Source organism: Anser anser (genome assembly GCF_964211835.1).
Source record: "Anser anser genome assembly, chromosome: 14".
In the NCBI taxonomy this organism is placed as follows: domain Eukaryota; kingdom Metazoa; phylum Chordata; class Aves; order Anseriformes; family Anatidae; genus Anser; species Anser anser.
This window is the reverse complement of record NC_139735.1, coordinates 12535933-12559261: the sequence shown is the minus strand read 5'-3', so window position 1 is coordinate 12559261 and position 23329 is coordinate 12535933. Positions and strand designations below refer to the sequence as shown.

At 56.0% G+C, this 23329-nt stretch overlaps 1 protein-coding gene and 1 long non-coding RNA gene across 2 annotated transcripts in view; one reads left to right on the top strand and one right to left on the bottom strand.

The window, feature by feature from the left end:
• Positions 1 to 19923, top strand: part of LOC310881558 — a 35167-nt gene extending 15244 nt beyond the window's left edge. The window contains exons 5-6 of the long non-coding RNA XR_014572444.1: positions 1954 to 5691; positions 15622 to 19923. This is a non-coding gene — a long non-coding RNA (uncharacterized lncRNA). The remainder of the gene's footprint in view (positions 1 to 1953; positions 5692 to 15621) is intronic.
• A 767-nt stretch (positions 19924 to 20690) lies between these two features.
• LOC310881656 (uncharacterized protein) overlaps positions 20691 to 23329 on the bottom strand; it is a 33205-nt gene continuing 30566 nt past the window's right edge. Inside the window, exon 7 of the mRNA XM_083799167.1 lies at positions 20691 to 22956. Coding sequence (XP_083655293.1) covers positions 22724 to 22956 — 233 coding nt within the window. The 3' untranslated portion in view covers positions 20691 to 22723. The remainder of the gene's footprint in view (positions 22957 to 23329) is intronic.

The window sequence follows — 23329 nt, the reverse complement described above, 5'->3', positions numbered from 1 at the left end:
ATCGCTGCATCCTTCGTGCTGTGCAGTGGAGAGCTTCGGGGGGGTGAGCAGGCATTTCCCAATCCGTGATATGAAGCCAGCAAACCGAGCTGCTGGAGCCCTCTCCAACAGTGACCTTCACTGGAGCAACCGAGCAAGGATGCTGCAGGCTCAGGGACGGACTCGCACGCCCTGCAGCCCAGGGTCTGCTCTGCTCACCGGGAGCTGCCTGTTTGCAGGCTCTCACTGGGCAGCAAGCACAGCACATCTTCACCTTCCGTGGCTGGCAGGAAAGTTTAGTGAACATCAGTACAGCTTCTGGTTTTTGTTTGTTTGTTTGTTTTTTCCCAGTTGAAGGGTTTGGTTCCCTTTGTGGTATCTGTTATTCCAGTACCTGAGACCCAGGGAGTAAGGTCCTCACCCTCAGCAATCTGCGTGCAGAGATTGTACCTGGTTTAAATAGCTGACTTCAAACTAGCTGATGCTGCCAGCTCCAAAACCTGCCTGCGGTGTGGATTAAACACCTCACAGCTTGGTCTAAGTCCATCTGGAATCTTGGACAGGAATCCCTGGGAAGGTGCCTTGTTTGAACACAGCTGGGATGCGTCTGCACAGGCAGCTGCTCCATCAGTGACAAAGGCTGGGGATGTCCGCAGCACCGCGCCGTCACACCTCGTTTCCTTCCCTATAAATGTGTTCATTCCTCAGCGGTGAGTCCTAGGTGCTCTTAGTCCTAGGCCCAGTTTATCTGCAAGTTCTTGCATCCTCAGTGATTACCCTTTTGTTGCTTTGCTTGAAAAGTGATTTTGCAGCTTAATGGAGCTTTTTGTTCTGCTTTTATCCAACTGCTCTTTGTGCTTTTTTTTTTTTTTTTTCCTTCCCACAGCCATGCACAAAGATGCTTCTCAGGAAGATAATAAACATCCTAAGAGCCACTGTGGTTTCTGGAGACAGTTGCATCAGTGTCTTTTCCTTTAAATATCCTAAGCCAAAGCGCCCTTTGCTTGTGATCTTGTGCGTGCCCACACAGCTGAAAATAGGTCAGCAGCTCTGTGCCGGGGGTGCCTCCACGGGAGGAGGCAGGAGCAGGAGCACAGCCATAGGCTGGCTCTGAGGAGGGGTGCTCATCCCCCCAGCCCTGGCACCCTGGCTCCTGCAGCCACCCTGGGCTGTGCCTGGTGTTTTGGGGCACCCCAGCAGCAGGGGTCTGCTCAGACCTCATCCAGCAGGTGCAGGATGAGGTCTGAGCCCGCTCTGTTCCTCCATGCACGGGGGTGGTGTTTGGGCTGCTGGTGCTCCTGAGGCAGTCGGAGCCTGACACATAAGGAGGGGGGAACAAGCAGCAGCAAGGTCCAGGGACCTGGCGATTTTGGGCATCCCTCAGTCATTCTAGCACCAACCCTGCAAACCTGTCCCCTGAAATGCTCCCACGGCTACCTGGGACGTGGCTGCACAAGTCCTTTGCCATGGTGTCTCACACTGAGCTCTGATGTGCGGGTGGATATTGTCACTTCGACCTGAAGTCTCCACTTTAATTTAATGTCTTCATGTTACTGTGCTCTGTGTGGAACCGTCAAGGCCGTGTCCCTGTCTGAGCACTGGGGAGAGGCTCTGGCCTTTCCCTACCCCTTCATAAGGCCGTTTGTGGCATGGGACAGCCAGAGCTTTGTTACTTGGTTCTGCTCAGCCACGGCACAAGGAGAGGCTGGGGTGTTACCGAGGGGTGTTCCCATGCAGCACCCCACAACTTATCTGAGGCAGAAAAGAAAGACCAGGAGGGTGGAGAGGAGAAGGAACCTCAGAGTAAAAAAGGCAAGGAGCTGCACGTCTTGACTTCGGGCAGATGCCATGCGAGTGTGACCGGGTCAGAAACTGCTTCGCTCTGGCAGTCAGCAGGTGGTCGTGCCCCAAAATTGACTTGTGCTCCCCTCTGGGTCCTGGCAGTCATGTTCTGGGTCTCTCCTCATCTCCTAGGAAAAGATCAAGGCTGCAGCCCTGGGCTGGATGAGGCTGAGCTGATGCTCACGGTGCAGGTGAGCACACACTGGGCAGGAGATGGGGGGCAATCATTTCCTGACTTCTGCTGCCTTACAATTTGCACCGTGGGTGACCTCGTTTACTGCAGAGCTTTCCTAAGTTTCCGTGCCCTCCCTTTCTTGCACAGGGGAGGCAGGGGAGCTCCCCGTGTCACCTGGACCTCTCCCTGGGTTGCGTGTGCTGGGTGCTGCTCCAGGCAGCTCTGTCCCACTGGTTTGTGTGACCCCACCGAGCTGCTGCCGCAGCCACGTGTGCTGGTGAAGCCTGCAACAACGCATGCTGCATGATCAGGGGGAGCAGCCTGGGGGTATGGTAAGTGACTTTTCTTATAGTCAGACAAATCGATCGCATCAGCATCTTCCCCTAACAGGAAACTTGCATTTTTCCCTGTCTTGTTCCCCGTGTGATGTCCCACTGCACCTCCCGGTTCAGCCTCCTTGCAGCATCTCTGCCCGGTGGTGCACGAAGCTGGCAAGGCAGGCTGACCTGCACGCAGGTTTATTCTGAGCATCTGTTGCTGACGGCAGTAGAAGTTCTTTTGGACAGAGGGACAATAAAAAGAAATAGAGAAAAGGGAACACCTGCCCAGCGGCCACCTGGGAAGAGAAACTGCTCGGGTCTCTGCCACGCAGCAGGGAGTCCCCCAGACACTTTCCCTGCGGTAACTTTTGGCCTTTTCGGGTCTTTCTCAGCCTCCCCATTGTCTCTCATTAGGCTAATAGTGTTGATTGGAGCATGCTTTGATCAGGGGCTGATGTTTGCAGCGCTAATTGCCCATTAAGCTTTGCATTGTGCTTCAGGGGGAGGCTGCAGGGCTCTAAGGGATCGGGGCTGCAGGGGTGCGAATGTGAGGAGCTTTGCGCTACAGAGGCGCGGTGTGGGTTCAGGACGGGTCTCCATGTGGGTTTGGGAGCCCTTACATGCCCTCAAGGTAAATAAAAGATCCTGGAAGGTCTCTTCCCCTCCTGGTCTTTGTGCTACACACCCCGTCTTTCAGATAGGGACTTTGTTTCTGTGGTCTCCTTCATCTTGCTTTCGTGACTTGCCTTTTAGCAGCCAGTGATGAACTTAAACGCTGTGCTTAATTTGTTGTCTACTAACGTTTTCAGCCTGCTTAGAAGTAATTCTCTTTGGTCTACTTAATCAGTACCAAATTTATTACCTTAGTTCCCAAGTAGGACTCTGCCTGCAGAGGGGGAGCTATCGCCTCACCTGGGTGTGGGGAGGGTCTAGATGAGCCAAATTGAGTCTTGATGCATTTTTAAGATCCAAGCTGTATCAAAGGTCCTTATATCGGTTTTAGGGAGGAAAAAAAAAAAAAAAAACACTGCTCTCCCTACTCTTATTGCTAGAGTACAAGCTTTTATAAAGTGTGTGTGTAGCTAGGTTCACCCCGTCAGGATTTTATTTTTTTTTTTTTAAGGCAAGAGGAAAATGAAGAACTAGGAGCTCTACATTTGTCTTCCCCAGACATCTTGAGAGGATCTCAGGCGTCCTATTTTTGAGGCAGAGCTTTGGGCTCTCCACATAGGAAAAATCCAATGTTTGAAGTGCAAAAGAATCTGGTGTCCTGTAAAACTCCAGCAGGATAAGTCATGCTTTCCTGACGCATTTAATTCCAAAACTTTGGTTGTGCAATGCCAGTAGTTAAAGTGGATCAGGATTTTTTTTCCTTTCTTCAGTGCAAGAAGTTTTCGTGTTGTCAGATCCCAAAGCCTCCTTTATCAAAGCCACTAATTTTCCCCAGTCCAGGTACCCCTGCTTGCTGCCGGCTCGCAGACGAGCTCAGTGTGAGTGCCGTGCCGAGGAGGACGGGCTCTCCGGGAGCTAAGAGTGGGACCTGAACTGAGAGTGCTGCAGCTTCTCTGAAACAGCAGAGTGGAAAATAAATCTGACCTTGTTAGCAATGCCAGAACCTTTATAAAGTCTGAAAAGTACAGAAAGGATTAAATACCTCAGAACTGCTTATTTCTTGTCTATTTTTTTGTGTTCTTTTGCTGCTGTTTTTTTCTTTTGTTTTTGTTTTGTTGTTTTTAACTTTTTTTTTTTTATCAGAAATAGCATTCTGACCCTTCAGCTGCACTCGTGACTCTCTCCACGACAGTAATTCTGCCGTGGCTCAGCCCTTGCCGATGCTCTCTGCCAGCATCTCCTCGCTGTGCCCAGCTGTACGTAACCCCATACCCGCCGTCTGGACATGGTCTCCCTCCTCCTCCCCACGCTCGTGGCTGACCTCATAAACCCACTCCTGGCTGTGATAATGTGCATTCCCCTGAGGTTGTTTCCTTTCCAGCGAGCTTGCCCAGGGATGATGTCTGAATGCAAAATTGCTCTGGAGACATCACCCAGCTGCTCAGAAAGTCTTTCTGGTTGCTGTCACAAGTTGGGAAGCAGCACAAAGAACAAGCAGTTGTTTTTCAGTCATGTGGGAGCTGCGAGTCCAAAAATCAGAGAGCTTTGCCTTGCGAGCTGCGTCAGTGCCCTGCCTGCACTGCCCTAAGGCCCTGTGGCGTGGCCGAGCCTGGGGATGCTCCCCTGAGACTGGGTCAGGCAGCGCCCGTCTCGGGCAGCATCCCTTCCTCTCTGTTTAACCACCACCCCCTGCGTTTTTCTCCTGCTGCTCTCTGTGCTGGTGGCCGTGTTGGACTCAGCTGGGGCCAGCAGGAGCTCGGTGTGTCTGAGGTCTGCGGGACCGGAGGCATCACTTCAACGTTTCCTGCATCTGATCTGTCGGGAGGAGCTGGCTGCCTTGTGCACAAAGATTTCAGGCTGCCTGTCCTAGTGCATGCCCCCTCCTGCTTCCCCTCTCACTGAGGCTTGATTTTGTGCTTGGCAGAGAGCTCAGCACCAGTCAGCGAGGTACCGAGTGCGGCCACGGCCAGGCTGCCCCTGCCCAGCTGAGGCCATGAGCTCCTCGAGCAGTGACAGTCACGTCCCCTCCTCTGGGGCTGTCAGGGACAAGAGGCCATGGGCACAGGGACACACACAGCACTCTCCAGGTTCACAGCACACACACTCGTGGTCCCCTGAGCACCAGCACAGTCCCTTTGCCCCCCAGTGCCCCTGCCTCTAGCACACAGCCCTATACTCACGCTGGTCCCCCAGGAGCTGGTTTGGGGGGCATACACCATTCCCACCCCGCTGCTGAAAGTTAAAGTTCCAGCCCCTGTAGTTGGTGCTGAGCCCCTGCTGCCCCTGGGGACTGGCACCAGTCCCCCCTTGTGTGCGCCCAGGAGCTGGCAGTGAGCCCCTGCAACACACACACATGGGATGGGCTGTGAATGCATAGAGAAGGAGTTGAGAGAGGATTTATTAAGAAAATGGGGCAGACTGCATTGAGCAGGCACAGGGCTCAGCCAGACAAGCACTGACTGGCCCCTTTTATTCCAATTTCTGCCTCCCCTTTCCTCTATGGGTTTGCAGGGCTCCGTCCATTCCCATGCCCATGCTGGTGGCTGGGGTTGGGATTGGGATTGTGGCTGCTCCGGGCAATGGCAAGGCCAGGGGTGCTGGTGGAGGACGGCTGCCAAGTCCAATGCCTTCTTTTTGTTCCTCAGATTGCTCCAGCTGCATGGGGCAGCGAAGGAAAGAAGGATCAATGAAACAACCAGTTCTGGTGCCTGGAAGGAAGGATACCTCGTGTTTTTTCCTGTGATGAAAAGCCGGTTGTGCTGAGTGAGTGTCCAGAGAGGAAGGAAAGCAGGAGCCAGCAGCAGGATGCAGCCTGCGGATGCAGCCTTCCTTCGGGCAGGATGAGTACCCTGCTCAGCTCCTGCTGCTGAACACTGCGCTCTTTGTCTTACCTGCTGGCGTTCCCTGCTTCTGGTCTGTGCTCCTGCTGCCAGACCTCCCTCTAGCACACGGCCAGCACAGCTCCATCCCCTCCCTGACCCAGGGCAGCCGAGCCACCGGCTGGCACCTGCGTGGGCATCCCACAGCCAGCAGTCCTTAAACAGCTTGGAGCAAACTTTTCCAAAGAACCCACCTTTTATTGCATTTTTAGAGGTTGAAATGTGGAGAGCTGCTAAAATACTGAGGAATAAAACAAAACAAAGCAAAAAAGGATGGAGCCTTGGTCTGGGCAGGGTGTAATTGAGCAAGGTGGGGGTGATTTGCCTGACTGAGCTGGGGGTGAGCCCCACGGCTGGCAGTGGTGTTTTCAGGGGTACATCTGGAGTCCTGATGACAACTGTAGGGCAGAAACCATGCTCCTGGTTGAGGCAAGTATTTTAGGAATGCGGTTCTCTATTTTTGTCTTTTTTATTTCTGAGAACTCGAACAAAAGCGTAAACATGACAAAGGGATGGATTTTGAATGTGGAATATAGCATTCAGAGCTTTCCAACTGACACAGAGAACAACAAATATGTGGAAAAAAACAACAATATCATTTTGCTTTTAAGACTAAAGGTGTTTCAAAGTGTATGGGAGCTGTGGCAGAAGGGATTTAAAAGGCTCAGCACAGTTTGGTAGAGGGTGAGAGCAGAAGACAGAAGAGCAGCATGTAGAGGTAAATGCAGGCATCAGATGCAGCTGGGGGTTCGGGACAGTGGAAGTTTTAACCTGGATGCAAAGCCCTGCTAATAAGGTGTGCGGGGAGCTACAAATGAGGAGTCCCAGGGCTGGAGGGCTGGGGATATCACGAGCGGAGTCGCTCCCTTCACTGGGAGGTAAGTCCTGACAGCAGCAACTTGAGGCTTCGCCTGCGGAGCTTTGACCACAGGTGCTGGGTGAGCCACAGCAAACCCATCTCCTGCGATGCGCAGAGCCTATTAAGAGACAGAGCCTTGGCCCAACCTGAAGGCCTTCTTAATCTAAACAAATAATAAATCATCTAAATAAAGTGCAGCACTTCACATGACAGGCTAAAAGCCATGTGACAAACGGTACTGCCGTTCCGTGCTGTAGCCCCGTGCTCCATCTCCTCCTCCCCTGTTTTTCTGGGAGGCCTGGTGGGTATTGGCGCTAGGAGCGCTTCCCTCCCTGCTTTGCAAACAGTCACGTTGTGCTCGGCTCTGTTAATGCAGGCGTCTGGCATCAGACTGCCCTTTTCCAGCCACATGAGTTTCAGATTTCCTTGCAAATGCATTTTAAAGGAAAAGAGGGGGGGAGAGGTCACAGGCAGTCGTACGAGCTTTCCCAGAGCTGCTGCATGAAGGGGGGGTCCCTGAACCAGATGCAGCCCTCTGGGGTAGCAGTGCAGTGATTGTGCTGGCCAGATTGAGTGGCCACAGCCTTGGACTCCTCACTCCTGTGGGTGTAGATCTAACCCTGACACTTTGTAATGCATCCACCATTCCCTTCACCTTTTGCCAATTTACCTGTTAAATTGGAGGCTGGAAGCCCACTGACCAGCACTAGAGGTAAGGAGCTGCAAGCCCAGCCTGGAGGCACACAGGTGCCAAATGCCCCATCCAAATTTCATCAGCAGTTGTGACTTGTCTGAATTCAAAGGCCACGGCTTGCTCCAGAAAGTGAACCTGGCTGTACGTGCCCCGTGCTGTCCCCACAGCGTGGCCTTCCTCACTCTGCGCCCTGCTACCAGAGGCGTTCTTTGCTTGCAACATCTGGACTCGATTAGTCCCTCTCCGTTGATTTCCTGTGTCTCCGGGTTTCCTGAGGCGCATCCCCTCCTCCTGGCCGTTTGCACTCGCGCTCCACAAGCTCTCCTGTCCCTCCCTGCCTCCTGCAGCCACGAGGGCCCGATCCAGGCCCTGAAGAGAGAAGGCTGCACGCCTGTGCTGGCCTTGGAGCTGAGCGCGGGGCTTGGCTTGCCACGGGCAGAGCAGCCGGCGCGCTGGGTGACCCCTGCCCCAGCAGCGTGCCCGGATCCCTGTGGGTTTTCCGCCCACTGCTTTCTTTGCTTGCGAGGCTGGGGTTTCCTGCTCCACCCTGAGGCCAGGGCCTTTCGTAGCCTCTGTGTTTCGTATGGAGTGTCACACGGCTCCGGGTTTCTCCTGGGTGCTGGTGGGCTTCGTTCCCGGCCCTCTGCTCCTGCACCAGAAAAGCTGCGTGGCCCTGGCTTCTGCCCTTGGGAGCGTTAGAGGAGGAGGGGAGAGCAGCACGTCCGCCGTGGTGCTGCCCTGGGGAGCCCAGGCGCTGCCGCTCCGGGGTGCTTGAAATCTGAAATTGGAGCTTGTTTAAGAGCACAGGGAGATGGAAATGGTTAAAACACGCAAAGGCGCAAGTTAATGATTTCCATCCCCTCGCTGGTGTGTTTCAGCTTTCAGAAGGGGGTCTGGCCGGCAGCTGTGCCAGCAATCACATTTGTAGCTCAAAGAGTATTTTCATCCTGTGTCAGCTTTCATCCGTGGCCCCTTTGGATTCCCCTGACTCCTGCAGATGCCAGGGTTTCCAGGGCTCCTGCTGCTGCTGGTCCCAGTGAATGTTTTCCCTCCCATGCCCGGCGGTGGAGTTAGATGAAGGGTGGGGGGGAGCGGTTAAGAAGGCATTGCTTGCTCCCTGCTTTCCTCCTGCCCCGTCCTTCCCCAGGCAGCGGGGAGGCTTTCTCCCAGGGTCCGAGTGACTCAGCAGCATTTGCAAACAGAACAAAAAGCTGCAGCTTCTGCGCCTCTGCGTGCAAGAGCACAGGGGAACAGCTTATGGTACAGCTCAGGGTTTTATGTGGGGAAGTCAATAAATATCTGTGGCTGCACTCAGCTCCAGATGCAGGAGCCCACACATTTTTTGTGGATCCAGGTCTCACATCTAAGGATGCTAAGCCCTGGCAACAGATGCATGGGAATGGGTTGCTCCTGGAGCTGTGGTCTGAGTTTCCCCTTGAGGGTCAGTGTCTGCTCTTGCCCATACCACTTCTCCCAAAAGCAGAAGCTCTTTAGCATCTTCTGATTGTTAGGGCCCTCTTTGCCTGGTATCTGGAGAGCCTGTTGTGTGTTTCTAGATTAAACTCAGCACTGCTTTTCTTGCCCGCAGCAGGAAGGCATCTGGTGAGCTCTGCCGTCAGGAGCATCACCATGAGTGATTTTACATAGCACCTCACTAACTCCCAGCAACTTTTTCCTGATGCCTTTTCTTATTGCAAGCAGTGGTGGAAGCACAGAGGGGAGGAGAGGAATGCCTTTTCTTATTGCAAGCAGTGGTGGAAGCACAGAGGGGAGGAGAGGATTTAACTTCTGAAATCAGTATGAGGGATGCTTAGAAGTACATTGATACTCTGAAGGAGGAGAGGAGAAAGTGAAACCCCGAGCTGAGGCAGGGACCCCAACGAGCAGCATCCCAGCATCCTTCCTCTGCTCTGTGTCTGGCTTGGGCTGAGTTCAGCCTGAAGTCCCCCCTGTCCTGTCCTGTCCTGTCCTGTCCTGTCCTCAGAGACCCTCCGCAGCAGCCTAGACCCTCTGCTCGGGCTCGGCATAAGCGCAGGGAGCCAGAAAGCCCCGGCTGTACCAGATGCCAATGGACTGCTCTCTCTCAGCACCCCCCCTTATGAGAGCACCCACGGGTGAATTCAGGCTGCTTTGCTCTGGGAGGAGCAGCTCTGCCAGCTTTACGTGGCAAAGCCACAGCCATCAGTGCTGTCTGTCCCAGGAGACCCCCTGGCCCTGGAGACTTGTGGGGTGCGAGCCTGCGCCCCGGGGCAGCGCGGCAGTCTCCCCTCCAGCGCCCCAAGGCCAGGGCTGGCAGACAGTTTTCACACCCCAGCTTTCCCCCGCAGCACAGCGGCTCCTGGTCCCCCAGCACCGTGGTTTTGGGGTGCTGCGTGCCTCTGCCCCGGCTGGGCGGGTGCTGCGCCGGCAGGTGGCACCCACCGCAGGCAGCCGGGCAGGCGCTCGCAGATGTTTAATGGGATTTTATAGCTCTGGGTTTCATCGGGAGCTGTTGTCCTGGAAACAGGAATCCGCAGAGCGCTCATGCATTCGGCATTAACTGCTTCGGTGCCTCGCTGGCGGCCAGGGACGATGCGCAGGACTGGGGTTTGTGGCCTGTTAAAATCTGCCCTGGTGCTGGATGAGCAGAAGGCTGAGCCTCGGTGGGATGCAGGGGGCTCCGTCCCCTGCCCGGGAGCCCTGGACCAGTGCGGGTCTGACGGGTCCCAGCAGGGTGCAGGTGCTGTGCCCACGCTTGTCCCAGCACCTCTCCTGCCCGATGGCCCTAAGCCGGCAGCTCCCGTCCTGCTCTGGACCCATCTGCCCGGACAGGAGAGGGCACCGGAGCTTTGCTTCCACCAGGGTGGTGGCAACACATATGCCACCACCGCACGTGTGTCCCCGCGGGGTGACATCCCTGTTGCTGGGGAAGGAGAGCAGCTGAGGCCCAGCTAATCTCCTTAGTGGCCTGAGCACCGTCGGGGGAGAGAAAGGGAGATTAGAGGGCAGGGGACGCATTAGCAGCCGGGGACTCCAATCGGCGAGGACCAAGGAGGCAACGGAGCCAGGCGTGGAGGGAGAGTGCCCAGGGAGATCAGCAGGGGAGCCTGAGGGGGCTCAGTCGGCAGCAAATAACCCAACAGCTGGGATCTCCAAGGGAGAGAAATGCTTTAGAAAACACGCCAAAAATCCTGGCTGAGCCGTGCCCCCCTTCTCCTTGGGGAGGAAGGTGTTGCCAGGCAGTCTGGGTCCTAATCCATCCCCACCCGTCCTTCTCGCCCCCGCTGCACCACGAGCATGAAGGCAACAGTCAAAGAGCAGGGGGGGTGGGGAGAGCAAAGCGGCTGGGGTCTGCCCCACACCTGCCAGACATGGAGGAGCAGGAGGTGAAGTATTCGCTCTCTCTTTTCCCTGACACAAGGGAAAAAGGCGCTATTTTCTGCCCCAAAACCGGGCGTGAGGCTCTTGTTCAGAAAGTCTGTCAGGGAATCCAGATGCTGGGGCCTGTTCCCTGTTTCTGCCACATGGATTTCACGGGGTCCCTGGGAGCTGTCACAGCCGGGGAGCAGGACAGGGCAGGGGCTGCCCGGCACGGGGCATCTCGGGGCTGGTCCGGGAAGGAGAACCAGTGCCTCCCATTATTGCCTGGTGTTTGTTCCTACCAGCTGTCAAGGAAACCATGGCACAGTTCAGATACCCAGCTGGTATTGCTGCAGCTGCTGAGGCATTACATCCTTTTAATCCATTTCCAAAATAGCTTCTCCACTACTCTGTTAGTGCTGGCTTACACAGCACTCCGTACTGCGTGCTGGCATCTGTCCTGCCCAGCATCATGGACTGCCCGGACACCAGAGTTGTTCCTGCAGGCTGAGCAGGTAGAATTGGGCCTTTTATGTGTGGAAGTGTAGCCAAGCCACTATCGTATTTCTGCCAGAAATACTCTCAAAGAGGTGGAAAGAGTTGAGGTTGTGTCAAGATGTGTGGAGGTACACCCAGGTGCCAGAAGCTAGGGGAGAAGATAGTGAGAAGGAGCTGGTGCCATGCTAAGGGCAGAAGGGAAAGAGATCAAGGGGGTTGGGAAAAGGGAGAGAGCTTGGAAGCAGGTTCAGAAATGGCAGGGTTTGAGGAGAACAGTGTGAAAGAGGTGGTTATGGTCCCCACAGCTTATGCACTACTGAAAGTGTGGGAGATTCTGGGTACAGGGCGTGTGGTGCACTCAGTGGGAAAGAAAGCAGAGAGGAACAGGACCCAGGAAAGCAGAAATGAGGACACGCACGTGGTGCCGGATCTGTGCCACAACAGCAGCTGCAAGCTGGTGGCCAGACAGAAGAGTGGGGGAGGGAGATCTCTAAGCCAAGCCTATGGAAAATGAAAACCCGAATAGAGATGTAGGAGAGAAAGCTACAACTCTCCTGTCTCATATCCAGGAGGAGCATTGAGAGAAACCTGCAATTCTGTTTCAGCAGTCCATAGTAGCAGCGGGATGCTTGCTCTTCTTTTACTTGCAACAAGGGGCAAGGATTTACAGTTAGAGGGTGCGCTGCAAGGTGGCAAGAAGGACAGGGACTGATGTTTCCCCTCCGGGGGTGGGGGTCCCTTTGCACACCGGTACAAACAAGAGGCTGTTGCTCACTGCCTCCCATGTGCCAGGCACCGTACTGCTGGAGAAGCCACAGACACAGGGCAGCTCATGGCTCAGGCAGTCGTTGTGCTCCTGGGCAGGACAAGGATGGAAGGGGCAGGGGCATTGGTGGGACGCTGTAAGAGAAGCCTCCAGGCTCCCTCAGAGCTGTGACACCAGGCTCCTCTGCTGCACTAACCAGGCTGCCGGGGCAGCAGAGCTCCCTTTGCACCTTGCCCATGGGGTAGAGGTCGGATAAGTCCCAGGCACTCTGTTTTACCAAGGGCTGTCTTTCAGCCCGGTGGGGTTTTTTTCCCTTTTTGGTCCTTTTTAAGGTGCTTTAAGGGCAAGTGCTCCAGGCTGCAGTACCCACATGGTCCCAAGCCAGCTTTGGCATTGCCACGGGGTACAACGGAGAACGTGTGTTTTGGGAGGCTGCTGCTGGACCCCACGCTCTCCTGTGGACTGGGCAGTGGGCAGGCGCTGCCCTTCGCAGCCCTTTTCCCATAACCCACTGTCCGATGCCCTGTGGTTCCCAGGAGCTCTCCCAGCCGGTCACATCATGCTGATGTGACCATCTCTCCATCGCTGCACTGCCAAGCACCAGCAGTTCTCCTCCCCACCACGCTCACCTGCCTGGTGGTGGCTGCAAGGCGCGAGACTTGTCAGCGCCGATCTGACTCCTGCCCGCCCAGGCAGCTGCTTCTGCTCAGCCACCAGCAGCTTCATGTAAGCCCATAAAGGAATGGGAAACGCTGGCGGGCCTCTGCTCAGTGGCTTAAAGGGCTCATTGTGGGATAGAGAGGTCAGCAAAAGGGGATCGCTGGAGCCAGCTCATTGCCTGCAGACCACGGCGGGTGTGCACACAGTAGCTCAGTGTCCTCCGGTCCAGCGCTGTGATTGTCCCACAGTCAGGACTTCAGCCCGGTGATTCGGGGCTGGTTTTTGGTTGCAGTGACCCAACCCGGCTCCTTTCCTGTCACCTCGACATCACGCAGGGGCCATCTGCTCCCCATGGCGCAGCAAAGTGAACACAGCAAATCAATGGCGGATCCATCCTGCCCGCCCTGAGCTGTGGCCCAGCAGGAAGGAGAGCAAGGGCTTGGCTGGGCTGCGTGCAGGGGCCTCTTCTTCCTCAGAGGGGATGAAGCAGCAGTGCATGAAGCAGACAGGTGCCCCGCGTTGCCTGATCAGTGCCGCTTGCCCCGCACCGAGCCGGGGGCAGGCAGGGTGCTGCCTTCCCCTGGAGGTGCGGTCGAGCCACGGCAAAGTGCGGTGTGCCCTGCGGTCAGGGCAGCCCTTTCCAAGTCCTCCTGAGATGTTTTGCCAGTCCCCTGCAGAGACACTGTAATCTTGAATCAGGTCAGCAGAAAAGGCCCAAAAACGCAGCTTTGAGCTTGGCTTTCCAGCCTCCTGATCCTTCAGCCCAGCCACAAATACTCAAGCAGCATTAATATTCAGTGTTTTCTTCTTGTCATACTGATGATGAAGAGGCTTGAGGAGCCAGCTGATGAATCCCACCTGGATTTCCAAAGGGATCTCTCACCGGTCTCCTAAAGAAGCTCCCATGGGATGAGGGGAGAGGTCATTCATAGCTGTTAGCCCGCTATTTATCAGGCTAAAAGGCAGGGAATTAAATTCTTTGGGAAGACAGTGAATAGTAGGAATATTTCTAGTGTTTGAGTAGGAAAAAAAGGACTTCACACAGATGCTCCATGGCTTATACAGTATCAAAGGGGTCGTCTTGCTGCCTTTTCACCCTTTGATGGACGGTGATGCTCCGAGCTGACCATTGCCACTTTTATGGGGTGACAATGTCAGCTGAGTGACTTGTGCTGGCTAAACCTCAAAAGCTCCATCTGAGATCTAGAAATCCCTGGGAAAGGAAGGAGAGGAAGGAAAAACAATCAGAGCATGGCACAGCAGTGGCTTTTTTTGGTTTTAAATGTGTCGTGTGACTGCATCTTGGATGCTGCCTGCAGTGCTGCTTCCCCTGCCTGAGGGGGGACGTAATGAGCTTGAAACGATGCAGAGAGATGCAACAAGAATGACTGGGGAGACCTGGGGCTGCTTCACCCAGCAGAGGGACATGAAGGACCTGCATGAAATCATTCACTGGAGATGTTTGTGTGTCTGCCACAGACCCTTTGAGGCGTGAATGAAGCTGGGAGGAGCAGGCTTAAATGCAAAGCTGTAATTTCACAGCACTCCTCCTTACAGGATGCTTGGGGGTGCTTATGGGTTATGTGGCTTAAAAAAGCAACAGAGTACATTTATGGAAGAAAAGGGTGGGAGGAAGTGAGAAAACTCACTGGTGGAGAAGGATGAGAGTGTCGGAGGGGGCGAGGGAGGATTTGGGACCTGTTAGGACAGGATGTGGGAGGGCTCACAGGCGTTGGGCTGGGGAGGGGAGGCTGTCGGGGAGGGGAAGCTGTGCGAAGGAAGCAGAGGGAAGATGGAGACAAGAGGCCCATTGAATACAGGCTCCTGCCTTCTTTCTGATCTCATGCTGTGCTGTGGTCCAGCCGGCAGCTGCTGGGACATCTCTCACCCTAGAGTCCTCTGCCATAGCCCCGAGGGGATCGGCACACAAAGCCCAGCAGCTGTGAATGCTCCCTGTGTTGTCTGCCCAGACCACGCGCTTGGTCCCCACTCAAGATGGGAGGGCAGCGCCCGGGCAGACCAGCAGCAGCAGCACCCCTCTAGGACAGCATCTGCACAGGGTGGGCTACAGCTGGCACCCACATCCAGCACCCAAAGGTGCCCACGCTGTGCAGAGGACATCTTGCTGGCAGATGTGGAAGGGAGGTGGCAAATGTCAGGGCTCAGAGGCTGTCGGTCTGCCTGGTGAGCCTCTGCTGGTCTGGCTCCTATCCCTCTGGCATGGAGGAGGCTGCACCAGCCCTGGAGCTGCTGCCCCATCTCTGTGTCCCCTGCAGCGAGGGGAGCTCCAGGACACACAGCAGGAGGTGCTGGGCTCGCAATACCTAGTTGGCAGAGTCTCTGAAAGGCCTCTAAATCCTGTACAGGAGCCTATTGCCTGCCCCCCCGCATGGTTTTTCATTGCTCCCCTCGGTATTTCAGAAGTCTGCTCCAGAAGGCTGCGTGACAAATTGCTCACAAAAGACTTTCAGCCCTGAAAGAGTTAATTCCTCGTTTCTGTGCAGCAATTCAGCTGCTGCTTTATAATCCTCAGCCCCCGTCCCTTATGCCATCCCCTCCCAAATGCAGGGCTACCTCTTCCTTGCTTGGTGTGTGCCCATGGGTGCTCCGAGGGGCACAGCACCTCCTCTAATTCAGAGCTACTGTGACCTCGGAGTTTGTTCCAAGCTCTAGCCTACCTCGTCCACATCCTCCTCCAGGGAACCGCACCGCACACCATAACCCATACGTGGGGAGACATTCCCAGACGTCCCTTTTGCCTTGTCCTTTCCTCAATCCCACCCTATCAGCCCTGGCAGCCCCAAGCAGGACTTTGACAGATCTTCCCGGACATTTGCTGTCTTTTGCAGCCCTGGCCCTGTGGAGGGAATTTCTTGTTCCCCAGTGTCCTGAGGCCGAGCAGCGACCCCATCCAGCTGGCCCAGGGGAAGGTGGGCTCCACCAGAGCTGGCCTGCAGGGGGTTCTCTCCACTTTTTCTAACAATTTCTCTTCTTGCAGCAAAATGAAGACTTTTGCTGGCTTCTGAGCAGCTGAAAGATGTGGCCTTGTTTTCAGAACCAAGAGAGGTCTGCAAGGGCAGTGAGAAAACAAGAGACGGAGGCATCCTTGAGGAGACCACGGAGATCGTCAGCTGCTCAAGCAGGACGTTGCGCCTGGGAAAAGGCAGAAGCCAGTTGGACTGCCAGAGTAAGTAAAACAGAGCTTCACTCTGGGATCTGTGCTTTGCTAGGAAGGGTAATTTATTGTTCTACTTGCTCTTGGGGCAAGTTTTTGTGTTCCAGCTCCCATGGCCAACCTTCAGTGTGCCCCTGAAAAGGACTGAAGGGCCAACAGCTGTATCCAAGGTCAGGGACATTGTCTACAGCCCTCCTGTTCTTGGAGTGAGCAAATAGGGCAGAGGGTAGAGACTCAGCCCGGCACCCCCAGCTCTTTTTGGGGTGCAGAGCAGGGGTGCTGGAAGCTGCCTCAACCCTGACCAGTTCGGGTACTTCAGGATGTGCTGCTGAGCCAGGCCAGCCCCAGCTCTGCTGCTGCAGGCGGCTCCTCCAGCAGTGCTGGTGGCTCCTGCCCTCTTCCATCCTTGCCTCCCTGTGGGGAGAAACCCACGGGTCAGTTAATCTAGGCTTGCTCTCCTCCAAATGCTGGAGCTTTGCTGCACCAGCACCTTCTGGTGTGCCTCATTCCGCTCGTGCAGGGAAGGAAGCTGGGGCTGGAGCACCGTGCTGTGCTCAGCTGCGTGGGCAGCAGGGGGCTGCCTGTCCAGACCCTCAGCCCCACGGCTGGAGAAGCCGCCCTGCAGGGTCTCTACATCCCAGCACAGTGGCCGGGCTCTGCTCTGCTTATATCCCCCTCATCAGCACCTGCTGTGCACTGCACGCCCGGTGCAGCTCCGCAGCTCCCAGGCGCTGCGTTTTGTTGTTGCTTTAACTCAGCATATTTGTAGCGGTGAGGTAATGGAGCCATCCATAACAGCCTGGCTGCTGTCACACCCAAGAGCAGAAATATTCCATCCTGCGTGGACGGGCCTTGGCAAGCATGTGCGGCGTGGGGTCAGGCACTGGGCAAGTGCTGTGTGGTGACTCAGGCTGCCCATGGGGCACTTTCCACACCAGGCTGTGGGTCCGCAAAGCTTGTCCCCTCACAGTGCTTCTGGCTCAGGTCACACCGAGCCTCACAGTTTTTTCATTTGACTCTAATTTTAGTACAATTAGTAAAGGAAAACTCTGTTTTTGGGTTGTTCTGGGTCTTCCTGGGGCTTGTTAGCCCATTATGGGCTGCAAATGCTAATAAAGATTCGGGACAGCACGGGCAAGCACATATCCCTGAGCCAGGTCAGCCCGTGCAGCAGCATGTGCGCGTAGTCGGGCGCTTTGTGCAGGGCCTGACGTCTGCTCGCTGCTTCGCTTCGTGTTCATTAGCTCTGTCCCTGTCCAGGTCCCAGCTCTGGTGTACAAACCCAGCGGTGCGTGAACCAGAGACAATAACAGCTGGGGAGCTGGTGCGCTGTGCATGGGCCCTTGGGAAGAGAGAGACGTGCCTGCACGCAAGAGGTTTTCACTTGATAGAGGGACATGCTGATTGCAGAGGGGGGAGGAAGGGCTCCTGCTCATCCCCCAGCAGCGGAGGGGCAGCAGGGTGCTGACCAGAGGCTGTGGCACCATCACGCTCAGGGCTGGGCGCTCTGCGAGCCTGCTAGAAGCAAGGCTTGGACCCTTCCCTTGCCAGCCACTGCCCCCGGGGAGGGATGAGGAGGTCAAAGATTGCGGGTAGGGCAGCTCAGGCATTGTGCTCTGTTTTCTCGGTGTTTGGGGCATTGCAGGGCTGCCAGACGTGTCACCCTAGGGTCAGGGCGGCAGCGGGCGCTGCCGGGCTGGTGACTGCGTGGGCAGGGAGGAGTTGCCCTTGTACAGCTAAATGCCAGTGGCTGCATTCGGCAGCTCCAGGAAGTTGCAGAATGAGAGATAAATCAGGATATGTGAGCTGGAGTCTTGCCCAAAGGCTTTCATTTAATTGTAATGGTTCCCTCTATATAAAGTCTTTTTTTTGTGGCTTTGCAGCTGTGGACAAGCGATGCTGTGGCAGCATCGTGATACTATCAGGGTTTGCAAGTGCAGCATATGGAGAAATAAACATTATTTTTGGTACAAAATAAACGTGATCTTGAGTGTCTTTGCCTCCATATCGTAACTTTCATGTAGAGACCAGCCTGGAGCCTCGTGGCACTGAGTCACGAGGCCTCACCCAGGCTGGAGCCGTCCCTGCGGGTGGGCTGCTGGGCACTGCTGCCGGCGGCGGGCTGGGTGCTGCCACCCTCCCGTTCCCTGCGCCAAAGAATTCCTTGACATCCACCCATCCCCTGGGGATAAACTGGTAGGCATGGCCCTGGCCACGCAGCTCGAGCCTTTCTTGTCCCCAGAGGTGTCCGTGTACCAGCATGGCTCTGTCTGGGCAGGATTTGGGTGAGCCTAGAGGCTGCCAGAAATCGGGCAAGCTGCAGCTCCCTGCTGGCTGCACGACTGTCGTGGCCAGATGGCCGCTATAGTTGGGCAAATGCTTTGCCACGTGCTGGTGTCCCGGGCTTCTTGTCACGGGAGCCGTTTGTCCTTGCGAGCAGTTCTGTACGTGGGGCAAGGGGACAATGGTGCAGGGCTCCATCACGTGTGGCCACCCATTGCAGGGCCAAGCACGTCTTTCGGCAGCTGCTGATGTCCCAATGGCATCCACTGGTGGATGGAGGAGGAGGAGAAGCCACGGGGAGGTCAGGGCATCGGGGACCAAATGAGCTGGGATGAAAGGATCCCAAAGCCACCTCCGTGTCCCAGGTGGGGACATATACAGGGGGTTGTTGCAGGAGCCTTGAGCAGCTTGAGCATGGCAGCTCCAGGCTCCTCTCTGGGTGCAAAGTGATGAAACAATCTCCTGAAGCAGAACAGAGATGGCAGGGGGTGAGAATGTGCTGGGGGGCCATCACCAAGGGGGTCCTTGGTGCCTCCTGAGGATGCTTCAGCCTTTCCTGCTGCAGCACACTGCCATCAGCATCTCCCCAACGCTGTCCTCCTCACCTCCCCTGTTCCCTGCTTGGGGGCACGCAGCCACCAGCTGCCCCTGCCTCGTCCCCAGCCCCCTTCCTGCTCGAGGTGTCCCCGTTGCTGCAGCGGGAGGGACGAGCCGGGGCGCTGCTCCCCGCAGGCACAGACACAGGGGACAGCCAGGATAATTTTTAAAATGAGGGCAGAGACCTCATTACTGCCCCAGTTTGACTCAACTCTCCCTAGGTGGTTTTTTTTTTGATTAGCTAGGCAAGGACAAATTGCTATTTGGGGAGCATGATGCCCCAAAACTGGGTACTGGCGGGGGGGCAGCATGTCCTGGGGGGCTGCTGGGCCCATCCTCCACTTTCCATCCTCCAACTTCCATTCCATTTCCCCTTTCCATCCTCCAACAACACAGGGCAGCCCGCAGCATTGGCTAAAGCAGTGGCCTCCAAACCTTTTTGATCTCGCTTCCCTTCTAGTTAAAACATTTTGGAGCCCACAGCCCCCATGCATGTATATTTTTTATTTACGCACGTGTACAGCGATGCATTTTGTGCATATTGCAAAGCCCAAGCTAAAGCAGCTCGTGTCCCCAGGGAGGGGACAGGGACAGGGACCCCCTGCGTGCCCCGAGCCCTGGCACCCCCAACACGGCGCTCAAAGGGTTTAGGCAATGAGAAGGTGAATCCGTTCTGCCTCCCAACACTAGGCTTAAGCTCTAAAAAAAATAGTAAAAATAAATAAATAAAGCGTCAGGAAGCGGATTTATGGAGCAGGAAGAGATGCGGAGGATCAGTAAATGCCTCTCGAACCCCCCGGGTATGCGAGGCTGTAAAAGGAGCCGGCTCCGTTATTCGGGGGATGGGAAATAAACTGCCGGGGCGTGCTGGAGCCCGTGGGAAGGGGCTGCAGCCGGCCAGAGGCCAATGCTCGAAACCGCTTTTTTTTCCTTTTTTTTTTTTTTTTCTTTCCTCCCCTCAGCTTTTATTCTGTATCTTTTGCAGGGCGAGGTCCCGGCTGCGGGCGCTGCCCGCTGGGACTCCTCGTCCGCCCTTTTCTCCTCTCCCCTCCCCTCCTCCAGCAGCGAGCCCCGCTGGCTCATTCCCACCCCCCCCGGCAATTAACCCTGAGCGCCTTTCCTTCATCAGCGCTAATTAGCCGGGGCCAGTCGGGTCCAACTTGCATCTCAGCGCCTTTGTCCTTCCCGTCCTCCCGTGCATCCTTTCCGTGCAGCAGAAAAGAGAAAGAAATGGGAACTAAAGGAGCGTCCTCACGCCGGGGGGGCTCTGGGGGGGGGTGCAGGCGGATTTGGAGGGGGTGGTCTCGGTGTGGGGTAACAGGATTTCGGGGGGGGGGGGGTCCCTGTGGGGCGCCGGGGTCTTGGGGTCTTGTGTGCTGCAGGGAGGTACTGGGGGGCTGTGTGCGAGGGCAGAGTCCGGTGGTGGTGCAGCGGGGCTGCCCCCGGCTCCCCCCCCCCCAAAAAAGCTTCCTCTCCCCCTTCCCGTGCTGTGCGGCCGCGCTCCTGCGGGGGCGCCCGCGGCACGGCGGGGATGGAGGGGGGGGGACGGGGGGGGGGGGTCTGTGCCTGGAGCCTCCCGCGTGCTGCTAAAGGATGGGGGGGGCGGTCACAGCCCCCGCGGACGCGGGAAGGGGGTGGGGGGGGCTTGATGCCTGCCGGGGCTGTTCTGTCCCCCCCACCCCCGATCAATAGGCAGCCGCCTGTTTGTCCCTCAGCGGTTGCGACACCCCGAGCCACGGGGCGCTGCCCCCCCGCAGGACCCAGCCCCTGCCCCCATCGCAGGCGGGGAGCCCGGGGCCGGGGAGTGACCCCCCCGGTGCTGGGGAAGGGGCTGCAGCAGTGGGCCCCGGGGGCTGCTCCATGGGGAGCATTCTGTGCCACCAGAGGTGGAGGGGACCCGAGGACTGGGGGGACCCGAGAGCATCCCCGGACCACGCTTGGCCACCTCCGGCCAGCAGCCCCGGCACCTGGTCCTGTGCCCCCTGTCCCTTCCCACAGTAATGACCACCATCCAGAAGAAACCATTTTATTATTTTTTTTTCCCAAAGAAAAAAAGCAATATAAATATTAGAGTATAAAACTTGCGTGTAACACATTGACGTTGGTCTATATGGGTATAAGAAGGATATAAGCATATATATAATATATAAGTATAATTCAATATTAGACACATTGAGAGGGCAAACGTGTTTCATCTCACGTACACTCGGAGCACAGACCACATGGAAAGAAGATACAGAGAAATCGAAAATACTGGTGTCCACAAGTTAGTTACCGAGATAAAAATAACACGCCACTAAATACACGACACTCACTACACTACCTTCAGCTTGCAGATTAAAAAGAAATATAAAGACTACGATTCATCTACAGCGTTTCTAGAGGGGACGTGGCAGCTATGTGGGCCCGTGGAAGCGGCACTAGGGGTGGGGGCTGCTCCCTGCAGCCGTGGAGGTGGACGGGGCGCCGTGAGCATCCTGTGCGGGGCTGGACCTGCTCGGGTGAGTTACGTGTTAGTGATTAAAAAGAGAAAAAGGAACCCGCAGGAAACTGAGCAGACCCCGAGGTGGCTACTGCCTCCCCACCTCTGGGTACCAGAAGCCCCTCTCTGCCCGCATGGGTGCCCATGACTGCTCTGAAATGGGAAGCTTGGGGTGCCCCGAGCAGTGGGGGGCACAGGCAGTGCTGCTGAAGCCACCGGGACCCTTCTTCGGGCTGGGTTTGCTTGAAATGTGCGCAGTGTGGAGAAATCCTATTCCTCATCCTCCTGCTTCCTCTGCGGGGCGGCAATCCCAAAGCCAGTGCCACCTCCGCCCTCCTGGTGCCAGCTGCACCCCCCTTTGCAGGGACACCACGCACTCACCCCCAGCTTGCTAGTCCCTGGCCTGGGTTGTGTCCCCTGGTGCCACTGCGCCAACTGTCACTTACTCAGTACCCAACACCCCCACCCCAGTACAAAACGGTGACCCCCCCAGCCCCAGACAGACACGGCGCCTCCACCGGCGCCTTCACCCCGAGCTGCGTGGGCATGCGAGGACACCCCGGGGTCTGTGGAGCACAGTGTGCTGCTGCAGGCGTGACGCCAGTGACGGGCATGCAGGAGCGACGGGGGGAGACGTGGGCAGGCCCCCGGCCCCCCCTCATGGGTGGAAGGAGCCCGCCGCGGGGGGGCTGTGACTCCCTTAGCTTTAATTCCAAAAGGACATTTACTGTACATATAAATATTTACTGCAAAAGAGGGATGAGATGTGTCTGCTCTTCAGAGACCCCCAGAACCGCCGGGGCAGCTGTGCGCACCTCAGGAGCCCCGCGCTGAATTCCCTCCTGCTCAGACACCAGGAGTTTTTATCTCATTTTTCAGGCCATCGCTGGTTGAACTTAAAAAAAAAATAAATGTTTAGGATGCAGCTCTGCACTGTTCCCTTTGATTCATGCAACATAAACGCTTGTTTTTTTTCTTTTTTTTTGGGGGGGGGGGTAACAGGTAAACAGGAACCGAAGCACTCCCTACCAACAAATCCACTGCTATGACTAGCTCAGGGTGAATTTCGCTAAAGGAAAGTTAAAGAGCAAAAAATCTGGAGCATGGGTTCTAGGCTAGGAAGTTGCTTTTTCTTTCCAAAAATGATCAAAGGTCTATAAATTAAAAGATCGTTGTTAAAATTATTTACACTGGACAAAGCCGAGCACAAGCCTTGTGCCTTTCTCGGACAATCTGGGAGCAAATCAAGTCCGAAGACATGGCAGAAGCCCTTCCACCTTGCATATTCTAATACCCGAGGGGTCGTATAAAACGTTGGCTAGTATTAACAGGGCACTTGTTTGCATTAGCTTTCATTTTCCGGATTGGTTTTCATCATGAGATCTAACAGCAGAGACACCCTGCTCCTAGCTCTGATGATGATGATACATTCGCAGCGCTTCCTAACTTTTGCATCACCAAAAAAAAAAAAATCATTAAAAAATAAAATAAAATCCACATTCGTCCTCCTGTGTTTTGGGGGAGTGCTGGAGCGCGCTGCCCTGACGCTCTGAGGTCTCCTCTCTACTTCTTCTCCTTCTCCTTCTTCCCGGATTTCTTCTTGTTGCCGCCCGAGGACCCGGCGCCCTTGGCGTCGCGCTTGCCGGCGGCGTTGGTGAGGGTGGCGGTGCTGCCCGGGATGTAGACGTTCTGCCGGTAATCGGGGACGTGCTGCAGGGTGAACTGGGGGCCGTAGCGGGCGCTCAGGCCCATGGTGCCCGTGCCCCCCCCGAGCGTCGAGTTGCCGTCAGCGGCCTCTGCGGGGGCAGAGAGAAGAGCAGGGCGTTAGCGCGGGTGGTCAGCCTGCTCCCCAAACCTGCCTTCACCGTTATCACACGGGCGAGATGCCACCGAGCATCCTCCTCCTCCCTCCTGGCGTCTCCCAGGAGGAAGGCCAGGCTGAGCCCTTGGGGTTTGGGGATGGGGGATGCCAGGGCAGGATACAACCTCTCCTGCTCTGCCCCGATCCCCGGAGACCAACGCCCCCCCCCCCCCCCCCCCCACTTCCCCCCGCAGCCCAATGTACACACCGAGCAGCCCCAACCATTAGCAGTGCATTACGGCAAATCCAATACCGAGCTCTACAGCTGTTTGTTTGTTTTGTTCCCTGCCCCTGCATCTAAACCCCTG